Source organism: Anser cygnoides, chromosome 2 (assembly GCF_040182565.1).
Source record: "Anser cygnoides isolate HZ-2024a breed goose chromosome 2, Taihu_goose_T2T_genome, whole genome shotgun sequence".
Lineage (NCBI taxonomy): Eukaryota > Metazoa > Chordata > Aves > Anseriformes > Anatidae > Anser > Anser cygnoides.
The window spans coordinates 41,511,861-41,523,034 of record NC_089874.1 but is presented as its reverse complement, the minus strand read 5'-3'; the positions used below and the strand labels follow the sequence as shown (position 1 = coordinate 41,523,034).

The window sequence follows — 11,174 nt, the reverse complement described above, 5'->3', positions numbered from 1 at the left end:
ATTTTCTTAAATCAATGATTAAACAATACAACTATAGAAAAGGACAGGAACATGGGTTTTTGGAAAGGTACAGAAATGTGTTCATGTCACTGAATCCGTGAGGAAACACCTTACTACTCCAGCAAAGTGTTTTGGAGGAGTTTTAAGTACATGCATAGAGCTAAGATTATTAATGCTTCTAAAACTGAATGTTTCATTTTAGGCAGCAGAAGAGGAGGACCCACAGAACCCAAATGACGATGCATCCTCTGCTTCTGGCTCAACTTCTGGCCCTGATTTTAACTACATCTTAAACATGTCTCTGTGGTCGCTTACAAAAGAGAAAGTAGAAGAACTAATTAAACACAGAGATTCAAAGGTTGGTATGCTGTGGGAGGCTTGTTCTGAAATGATTTAGTAATTACTGATGTTTCTAATTACTATGTTCAGTTTAGATAGTATTTACTTTGGCTGTAACTTAGTAACTTCTATATTCTATTTTCACATTTAAGGAGAGAGAACTAAACGACCTTAAAAGGAAATCTTCGTCAGATCTCTGGAAAGAAGACTTAGCAGCTTTCGTTGAAGAGCTTGAAGTATGTTTTACATATATTTCTAAAAATATGTATTAAAAATAAGCAAAATTTAATAATAATAAGAAATAAATAACACATTTTGAATTAAAAACAGATGGTCCTCCAAATATAGGGAGAAGTGGGAAATCAGTTTTGGATAGTTGAGTTCCTAGTTGTGGTCCTCAGGGATTTTTTCTTACATCTATACAATATCATGCTTTTTCCAAGTCAGTGAAAGGAAAATTACCAGAAATAAATTCGTTTTCCGATGACACAGAGATTGAGAGTTGTAACTAGGAATAGTAATAATAATAGCAGTTGTACGTGTTCTAATCAGTTGTGAGGCAATAAGTATTGCCAAATGCAGAGCAGTACATCTAGGAACTAAGCACGTAGACTGTAAATATCAGATGAGGGTCTTTTACCTTGCCTCATTAGCAACTCTGGAAAAAGTTAAATGCATATTGGTGGATAACTTGCTGAGCCTCAGTTTTCAGTGTTGCCAGAAAGTGGCTGATGTAATCTTTTTAAGGTAGCACAGGATAATATAAATAAGACATTTATTTTATTTCTTTGTGTGTTCGTTGGACAGCTGCAATTCGAAGTATTCTGTTCTGAAGTCTCCTTTTCAGCTATATGTTGATATTGTGAAAAAAGCTGATGAAAGGTCTGAAAAATGTGTCATTCAGAAATTACTCTAAAAGCCAGCTTCTTGCTTTAAGTGCCGAAAGACTGAAAAGTTACATCAGTACCTAGATATGTATATGAGGAACAAAACTTGATAAAAGAAAGATTTTCAAACCAGCAGTGTCCAAAAGTTCATGCTTACGTAGGCTTGAATGAAAGCATAATTTTTAACAGCATGGGGTAATTAAGAACTTACCAAGATTAAGTGGTTGGTTTTCCATTACTAGAATGTGTATTATAATTCATCTGACAATTAAGGGAAGCCTTATGCTCCATGTTAAGAAATTAATCTTAAATAGCACTGTGTTCCACTTTGTCCTTATTAAAAAAGATTTTTTTTTCTCCCCCACACACGTTGTTTGTCAGAAAGTAGAAGCACAGGAAAGAGAAGATGTTTTGGCTGGCATGGTCGGCAAACCAATAAAAGGTAAAGTTGGTAAACCCAAGATGAAGAAACTTCAATTGGAAGAGACCATGCCATCACCGTTTGGTAGAAGAATAGTTCCACAGATTACATCTGCCATGAAAGCTGATGCCAGTAGGAAACTGCTGAAAAAGAAAAAGGTAAATCAAACCATTGTTGTAGTTACAATTATTTATTATTTAAATGCTGTATTTTTCTATGCTGGTAACAGAAGTCCAAACCACTAGAACCCACTAATGCTGTCTTTATAATGTTTTGCTGACTCAATGCACAGATAAGTTAATACTGGATATATTTTCTTTTATGTTTGAAAGTCTCTTTTGACTACTTATTGTTGAGGTGCTTTTGCTGATTTTTTTTTTCCTTCCAAGACTATTCAACAAATGTTAGTAGAGTAGTCTACTTTCATTTATTATTTTCTACAAAGTTGTATTGCAGTTTTATCTTGAAATTTTAAATGTATAATTTTATTTTGCCCAACTTTTTTATATTTTTAGGGTGATGCTGATTCTCTAGCAATAAAAATGGAATTTGATGAAGAATTTGGTGGTGCGCAAGCTGAGGGTGGTGGGGATGACTCACTGAATACAACAGCCTCAGCAACTAAAACCCCCAAACTGAAGAGAGAGAAGAAGGAGCCTGGTAAGGTCCTTACACAGTCATCATTAAGCTTAAATGAGTACTAATTTTGCATTAAATATATTTTTATATATTTAATAGGGGGTTGGAACTTGATGATCTTTAAGGTCCCTTCCAACCCGAGCCTTTCGATGATTCTGTGATGATTCTATATTTTTAACACACGGTGAAAAGGGAATTATACTATGATAACCACTATTTCATCTGATTTTCTTCCTTAAAGAGATGTGTGGAAATACTTGAAGTACTTCAGCATTACAGCGTACATAGAGATTAACAGCAGACGTAGTAAATGCTGAAGTTAAATATGTTGTCACTTCTGTTATTGTTTTCTGCTTTTACTAACTTACTGAAATTTCTGTTAAGTGAACTGCTTTTCTGAGGGTGGGGATGGATTTTCTACATCTGGTTTTGAGGGGGAGTTCCAAATCTTGTTCTAATTCTTCTATGTGAGTAGAAAAAAACAGATTATTTTTAACATAATTAGATCAATTCTGTTTAAACAGAAATTTCTACCTTGTTTGTCCTCTGACACTGAAGGGCCAGCACTGACCTTCAGTTCAGTGTATTAGTACGGACTGTAGAACTTGATTAAAGACATGTATTTCCGACTGACATATCAGTCATTCTGACTGTTTAAAGGTATGCATGTTATGGCTTGGCTTAATAAGTTAACTGAGTACACATATGACTGAGTTGCCTACATGAAGCTCAAATCCACCCGAGCTAGTGTTGAGCCAGAGCCAACTAGCCCAGCTTGACCTGAACTTGCCCTGCAATTGACTGACTTGTATCCCCCAATATCCCCCCTCCGCTTCCCACGTTAATTGGATTTTTCCAATAGCTGTTTGTGACCCTGTTCTCCAAATAATGGAAAACTGTTCTTTTCCTGGAAAATGCCAACAACCTTTAAAAAATGGAAATTTTCAGAAGAGCTAAAACTTCAAATAAGAGACTTTTATGTTTTTCTGTCATAAAACAAATTTGTTTGGCAGCAGCAGGTCAGGTTCTGTGTGAAATTATTTCATCACATCATTAAACTTTCCTTCAGGAAGTAGAAGAAAATTTACAATGTTTAAAGAAAGCCTTTTTAGGATAAATTATACTAAATTTATGCATCATAAGCAATTAGAAGAGATGAAAGTGTCTTTTTTTTTTCCTTTTCTTCCCTTTTCCTGATTGTGATAGATGCTTTAACTTGTTACAGGTACTAGAGTAAGAAGAACACCATCATCAACAAAATCCAGTGCAAAAAAAGTGAAGAAACGAAACCCCTGGTCAGATGATGAATCCAAGTCTGAAAGTGACTTAGAAGAGAATGAGCCTGTGATTATTCCAAGAGACTCTCTGCTTAGGAGAGCTGCAGGTACCCAAGCTTTTGTGAAATGTGCATTGTGACTGAAAGTTTAATCTACAAACCTCCATTCTCATTTGACCACAGCATTCCGTTGGGACTTTATTTCCTACAGATAGCTTGCGTTATATTTTTTTCACTGTGATGATTCTGAAAAATCTCTTAATGGCAGAACCAGGAATTGCTACAAAAGCAACTGTAACTTTGTCTGGAAATCTTTTACTTTATCCAAAACAATAGAATAGAAATTACTCACAAAAAAAAAAAAAGACACTAATAAAGTTATTTTGACAAACAAGGAAACAAGGCAATGCTTGACAAAACAACCCCAAAACTGAAATGGCTACAAAAATAGAAAAATAAAAAAAAAACAGAACAGTCTAGGGAAGTCAGAAGTATCAGAGTCTGAAAGTTTTAAAAATATCTAAGTATTTGATATTTTAAAAAAAACAAGATTTTTCTGGAAAATTGTTGGTCGATTTTTCAAGCTCTTGATTAGGAAGAATGTTCAAATGATATAGTCAAGAAAACTTCGATTGTAAGTGAAGGATTCTTATTCCTTAAATGTGCTTGTACAGTGATGTCTTCATAACGCCATAAGCTGAAGGTACCTGAGCAAGCAACAAGAGGTGTCAGATATTTCATAGCAGTTTAAAATATATACTTCTATTCTTCCAGACTCAGACAATTTTCTTTTCCCCCACGCGTTTTGTGTTGTATAATCTGCGGCAAGGGTTGTGTAGTGACTTCCACTTTATTAATGTAGTAACACAGCCAGCTATCTTGAAATGTGTAAATATGTATTTTTCTTTCAGCTGAGAGGCCCAAATATACGTTTGACTTCTCAGAAGAAGAAGATGATGCCGATGATGATGATGATGCCAACAATAATAATGATTTGGATGAACTTAAAGTAAAAGCTTCTCCAGTTACAAATGATAGAGAGGATGAGTTTGTTCCCTCAGACAGTTTAGAAAAAGATGAATATGACTTCTCCCCAGCTAAATCAAAGCCATCTCCAGAGTAAGTACTGGAACTCAGCAGTATTTATGTTCTAATAATTTTTTGTATGTACAAGTCCTTAAACAAAACATTGATCAATTAGTAATCTACATGTGCCATGTGAAATAAAATTTATACATTGATGGGGAGGAGTCTTAGCGTTGCAGTTGCCCTGTGCAGGGGAAAACTTGACTTACCCATCTGTAATACAGTGTCGGTAATGTCATCTGTTAAAATGCCTTTAGTAACATTTTTTGGTTTTCCTTCTTGCACCAGCTTGGTATAGAGAACTATTGATAAAAATGTAGTACTGTTAATTTTAAATGCTTACAGTACATGACTGGAAAGTGATTGTAAGAATTTGACTGTCACAAGCATACATAAAGATGCTAGAAATGGATTGTAGTGCCCAAAGAGGAATTTAATCTCCTATAGATACTATAATGTCTACATATTTCAGTGTGTAGTTAATGCAATTTCTTTTTGTGTTTGGAAGAAGGAAAACGACTCAAGAGAAGAAAAATCAAGATTTTGGGAACATCTTCTCTTTCCCATCTTACTCTCAGAAGACAGATGATGGTGAGCTTGTTTTCACTGATCTATTTGTCATTAGCAACTGTTATGGACTGTGTTAGGGGATTTATGTTGTTAACACAAAACTCATGAAGTAGTTGTAAAAGAAAGATATCAAGATTTATTAAGAGGTTCTGATCCTTAGAGGAACATAGCTTGTATCACGGTCATAGTACATCCATAGCCTAGCTGTAGTATCAGAGGAGTGTTTCTGTGAGATTGAATTTGACTAACTGATGAATGATTTTAAGTATGCAGTGAACAAATCTTAATTTAAACATACTCTGTGATTATAGATACAACAAAATTGGACAGTGATGAAGAGGATTCTACTCCTGTTTTCTCATCGTCTTTCACCCCAAAACAAGCAGAGAAAATTCCAAGTAAAACAGTAGCTGCTAAAAAAGGTAAGTGTAGGATTTATCCCATAATTCAATCCTTTTTTAAAAACTCTTCCACCTTTAAATCATCTCTTCACATCTTAAAAGTAGGAATTGCATTCATTAATTTCAGACTCAGTGGCTTTCAGGAGAGAGTGTGAATTTCTTCCAGCTTCTTAATGATAATAATTTCTTTCTTTCCACTGTAGTGTCAAAACTTAGTGCTTTCCATGTATGGAGTTGATGCTCAGCCTTTGATTAGTTAAACTAATGGAAGGCTTTTACCCTCAGGGAATAAATGAAACATGGTGTCTTTGGGGTTGTAAATAGTCTTCTATAATGCATCCAACTTACTTGAGGGAGAGTAACTGCAAAGGAAGAATCCCCAAGAAATATTTAAGTCCTAAGTGGACTGTCACATTAAGTTCTGCTTGGCACAGTTGTATTTGGTTGGTTGGTTGTTTTTTTTTGATACAGAGAATGAAAGGCTATCCTTAAACTTCACAGGTGAAAGTTTCTTCATTTATTAGTTAGGATTTTAGAACTGGCAACTTGCACATTCTTAAACTGTGGAATTAAGGACAATTCCAAGAAGAGCATGTTCATTATTTGGATTTGTTTCTTTAGCTGTACACGAGTACAGTTTTTGTCTCCTCTCCTTTGCCCAAATTATTCAGGATCACAGTTTGATGACCACAGGTTGTTGGACAGTGCAGTGATAACCTAACGTGCTTAGTTCTTGGTCAGCTAGTCTCCTAGTCATCTCCTCAATTCTGTGTCCATCCTCATGCCCTGTGTCAGCAGCCCATTCAAAACCCATCTTCTGGTATTGCAATATTGCATTCACTCACCTGCATGCTGGGGAATGCCCATTGTGTAGCTGAAATAATTATTCCAGACAGCTGTTTGATTTTCTGTGACTTCAGAGCTTGGATTTGTGAGGACAGGAAGCTGACACTAAAGAACTACTTGTTCTGCCTTGCCGTCTGTACAGTCACGTTCCCTTCTCAGATACGGGAACATAAAAGAATAGAAGGGAAAATAAGGGATTAGGTAGGAGTTCAGTTTCTTTTCAGACTTCAATCAATTTGAGATGAAATCTCCTGATCTCTGGTGTGCACTACAGAGGATCAAGAGGCTGCTGAGCTTGCTTTCCATGCACTCTTTGAGAGGTCTGTGGTTCTAGTGCTTTATAGTAAGCCTAAGAGAAATCCGAAAACCAGTCTTACTCTGATTGTAAGCAGCTGCTCCCCTTGAATAGCCCAGCTGGCAGATTCCAGCAGTGAGAAGTCCCCTGTGCATCAGCTGTGGGACTGATTCCATTCCTGAGCCTTCTGCCAAAAACGTGGGCTTCTTGAGAGCGTGCGTACCTTGACGTCACTGCAAACTTCCATTTTATGTCAGGATACCAAGCAGAGAGCTTGGCTCTCCTGATCAGGCCTAGTTGCTGTCCACGATCCTTCCCAGTTGTACAGGTGTATGGTGCAGGAACCACTAAGACAGTGGCTCAGAAGCCCACTGGGGTTAGTACAGAGGGAGATGAGTGTTCTGGAAGCCGTGGACACTATCACTTTAGCTACCAGGTGCCGTTTAAGAGGTCTGTCATCTTTGGACTTGCTGTTCTACAAGAGACTTCCCAGGAGATGACCAGAGACGACAGGCTCAGTTTCGGGGGGCAAACAAGTAGTGTTTGTGACAGCGTATTGTACCGCTCCCCAGTTATTTCCTTCTCCCTAATTCCTGGTTTGTCAGCGAGAAGCCCACGCCTTTTCTAATATCAGTTAACAGAATCTGAGGACGGACTTGGGGCCAACTGAACACAGCTACGTCTCATGGCACATCTGTGGGGTAGTGCTTGGCAATGGAGCATATTTTGCTTCAACATCACCAAAGTAAAAATAAACCAACATCAGGGGCTGAGGTTTAGCCATCCTCCTACAGCACGGTATAGGTTTTGGCCAGGTAATTGTGCCTTGCACAATGCCTTGTGCTGTTAATAAGAAATTTGCCTACTAAAAGATGAAAGCGTGTTTAATTCAAAGCACTGGAATGTACTGAAGGCACTGATACCCCTTAATTAAAGTGTGACAAAGGAAACCTGTATTTCTCACCATTCTAGCATGCAAGTTGAAATTTGTTTTTGCCACGTGCAGAAACTGCTCATCTCATTTTAATATCTGCCATTTATGCTATAATCTAATAAAATTGAATACTTCTAACCAGTATGTGAATTTAATGTATTTAGTATCGCTAACTTCCAACAGCAAAAGTAGATGCGCCACCTAAACCCAAAAGGGCTCCCAAGGCCAAGAAGGTGGAAACTATGAACTCTGACTCGGATTCAGAATTTGGCATTCCAAAGAAGACCGCAGCACCCAAAGGTAAGCATTTTGGTGTAACGCTGATCAGCAGCATGCAAGTCTGTGCGCTCTGTAACACAGGGTCAAGATGATTTTCAAAAGGAAGTAGTCTCTAAGCGCAGAACCTCGTTGGTTTATTAGTAAATGAATCACTAGCAGATTACTCAGCCATGAGCCCTTTGTGTGACAAGAGTAGTTTACTGACTTTTGACAATCAATAATGTGAACTTTTTATCTGACCTTAACTGTTGGGAATGCATTTAACAACGCCAACCCCCTGTTAATTGCTCAGCTCTTCTATTGGGTGCTGCTTAGTTTCATTCTTTGATCTCAACTTCATACGAGTCAGTAAAATTCTGGTAGTTGGTAACTAATAAATGAGGTTTTCTGGCTCTTGTTGGCAGCCCGGTCTCAGATGCCAGAGTCCTCAGAAGAGAATGACAGCAGCGTATCAGCATACGCAGCGATTTAATCAGAACAGTCCGTAAAGGGAAAGGATGCGCCACTGCTGGTGGCTGCCGTTAGCAGTACATTTACCGAGCTGTGAAGGTGAAGTAAATGCTGCGTAATTAGTACAGAAGGCTACTGAGGCTTTGCAGTGCGTCAGGAGTCTAGAAGTTTAGCTAATGAAGTCTGGCCCTGTCTTGAACCAGCAGCATGAATTGATAGGGTGAATGGTAACGTCAGAAATATAAAAGCGATTTAAAACTGTGAATATCAAATACATTGTATGTTACTGCTGTTGTGAAGATTGTTAAGCTATAAACTAAATTTCACCTTTAACACATAGACGTTACTAAAATGTAGTACTTTCACATTTTTTTTCACTTTGCTGAATGTTGTTTATTTATTTTCTTTATTAAAAAAAAAATCGAAACTAAATTTATATATTCTCTCACCTAGGAAAAGGTAGAGGGGCAAAGAAAAGGAAAGCATCCAGTTCAGAAAACGAAGGTGAATACAACCCTGGGAAGAAGACACCTAAATCTACACCAAGCAAGGTCAGTTTCTGCTATGGTCCATCCTTCTTGTAAAATAACAACAGCACTAATAACAACAATACCCTAATGGATTACTTTAACTGAAAGGTACGTGTTCTTACTGTATGTAGTTTGCCAATACAGCAACAGGGGTGTAGGTGTTAGAGAAGGTTTGCTTCAGTTGTGAATGTTCAAATGCAGCATGTGCAGAGCTTCACAACTGATTCGTCTTTTCTTTTCCAAAGAAATCTAAGAAGGCCGCTTTCGACCAGGATTCGGATGTGGAGATCTTTCAGTCGGGCTTTGCCTCTGAAACTGCCCCGAAGCCCCGGACAGGCCGGGCTAGAAAAGAAGTTAAATATTTTGCAGAGTCTGATGAAGATGATGATTTTGATATGTTTAATTAAGTGCCCAAAGAGCACACAAATGTTTTCCAACAACTATCTTGTGTTGTCCTTTTGTCCCTTCTGTCGCAAACTTTTGTACATTTGACTTATTTTATGTGATAATGTAATTGATGGTTTTTATTATTGTGTGTAGGCATTTTAACATTTTGTTCTTACACCTACAGTTTTATGCTCTTTTTTACTCATTGAAATGTCATGTATTTGTCTGACTGGCTTGTAGAGATGTTCTAGACAGCTGTGCTAAAGCACATTTTAATTGTCATGGTTGCAAACAGCAAACCTGCTTTTTGAAATGAAGTTTAAACATTAAAAAATGGAAAACTATCTTGTGTGTGTGTGTGTGCATGTGTAAAATTTGGACTAGAGGGACTATTTCTACACAGGTTTTTTAAAATAAATATATTTTATTCTTTGCCAGGAGACTCCATGGAAAAAGGTAAACAGTATATGAACATAGAAAGCATTGTTAAACAATCTCAATGTACAAACAGAGCCAGTGAAAGTACATCACAGACTTGCTAGAATATATAAAAAAAAAAAAAAATCCACTAGTGCTTTAAATGAAACCTAAGAAACTGACACTTTAAATCTGTTAACCATTCTACCACAGTTTTCACTCTGCTTCATGGTGATTTAACAAGGCCAAGAAGGCAGATCCTCTCCTTGTATTTCTGGAAGTCCTAGCTGTACTTCCCTAGCACCCGGAAGGCTGGATAACCCAGCTAGTTCCCGGCAGTTGATTCTTAAGGAAATACCCTAGACTCACCAAGTCAAAAGCTGTAAATGAGTCTGCTGGTTACCATCCCATGAAGCTTCCCTAATGGCTTGTGAACAAGTAAACAAAAACATGGTAACACTGAGAAGTGTTTCTGCCTTGGAGGCTATCGTTACTGTAGAAATGTTGTAGTTACTTGTGGAGCTAGGTCACCAGCCAGGTAAGAAACCACTTTTTTCCTTTTAAAGTGACGTTAACAGTGGAACAAATATCTGAATAACTGGTCTGGCAGTTACTGCTGATACTGATGTCTTTTCTGCTAGTGCAGTGAATTTTTGTATACTTTTTTACAAGGAAGGAGATGCAAACTGAGGGCATCAAAGAGAAGTTTTCATTTAACTAAATCAGACGGTCCTTTCGACTTCCTTTCCTGGATGTGTACAGTAGTCCATTTCGTCTGGTTGGTGTCTTGATCGCTTTAGGTATGAGAGACAAAAGGAAAGCACCAAACATCCAGTATAGAAAGTACAGCCATACAGTTGTATGTACAAAGTCATCAGAATGCAACCAGAATTTAAAGTCTGAGATCTGTCTTGTCACCATGCAGTCTTGAATGTTCAGAGGAGAAAACAGAAGCTTAACTATTTTTTTTTGCATGAAATGGCTGATTTAGAGTTTCAAAAGTTTGCATTTTCTATTTTTAAGAGTTTAAACAGCAAGGAGTATATATCGATACATATGAAAATTTCTTGGTCCTTGTTGAGTTTTTATCTATATATATATACATATATAGATATATATTAAGTCCAGAAACTAAGCAGCAGTAAAAATGTTTCTCTTGCTTTTCATCCCTGTACATAAGGTATTAGGAATGTCTGAAGTAGCTGGAAAATGTCTTATTGCACCATGGGGGATTGACTGACACTGCTGTTATCCACTGAACTAGGTGAGATACTGGGACTGTGTTCTGCAGTGTTTCCATTTGAGGTCGGTGTCAGTGGTTCGTGTCCTTCAGAGTTCTCCAACATTTCCTGAATGAGAGGCGGCATGGATCCAGGAATTTCCATTTTCAATGTAATGACACGTTCTGCACCTTTAA

At 37.4% G+C, this 11,174-nt stretch overlaps 2 protein-coding genes across 5 annotated transcripts in view; one reads left to right on the top strand and one right to left on the bottom strand.

The window, feature by feature from the left end:
* The window catches only part of TOP2B (DNA topoisomerase II beta), a 64,479-nt gene extending 54,795 nt beyond the window's left edge, over positions 1-9,684 (top strand). The window contains exons 26-36 of the mRNA XM_048076088.2: positions 203-358; positions 492-575; positions 1,608-1,805; positions 2,163-2,307; positions 3,512-3,670; positions 4,474-4,681; positions 5,157-5,239; positions 5,530-5,640; positions 7,878-7,994; positions 8,877-8,974; positions 9,199-9,684. Of these exons, the coding sequence (XP_047932045.2) occupies positions 203-358; positions 492-575; positions 1,608-1,805; positions 2,163-2,307; positions 3,512-3,670; positions 4,474-4,681; positions 5,157-5,239; positions 5,530-5,640; positions 7,878-7,994; positions 8,877-8,974; positions 9,199-9,360 (1,521 nt within the window). The 3' untranslated portion in view covers positions 9,361-9,684. The remainder of the gene's footprint in view (positions 1-202; positions 359-491; positions 576-1,607; positions 1,806-2,162; positions 2,308-3,511; positions 3,671-4,473; positions 4,682-5,156; positions 5,240-5,529; positions 5,641-7,877; positions 7,995-8,876; positions 8,975-9,198) is intronic.
* The window catches only part of RARB (retinoic acid receptor beta), a 331,789-nt gene continuing 330,088 nt past the window's right edge, over positions 9,474-11,174 (bottom strand). For all 4 annotated transcript variants that reach the window (XM_048076090.2, XM_048076092.2, XM_013172007.3 and 1 more), the window contains one exon: positions 9,474-11,168. In XM_048076090.2, coding sequence (XP_047932047.1) covers positions 10,972-11,168 — 197 coding nt within the window. In that variant the 3' untranslated portion in view covers positions 9,474-10,971. The remainder of the gene's footprint in view (positions 11,169-11,174) is intronic.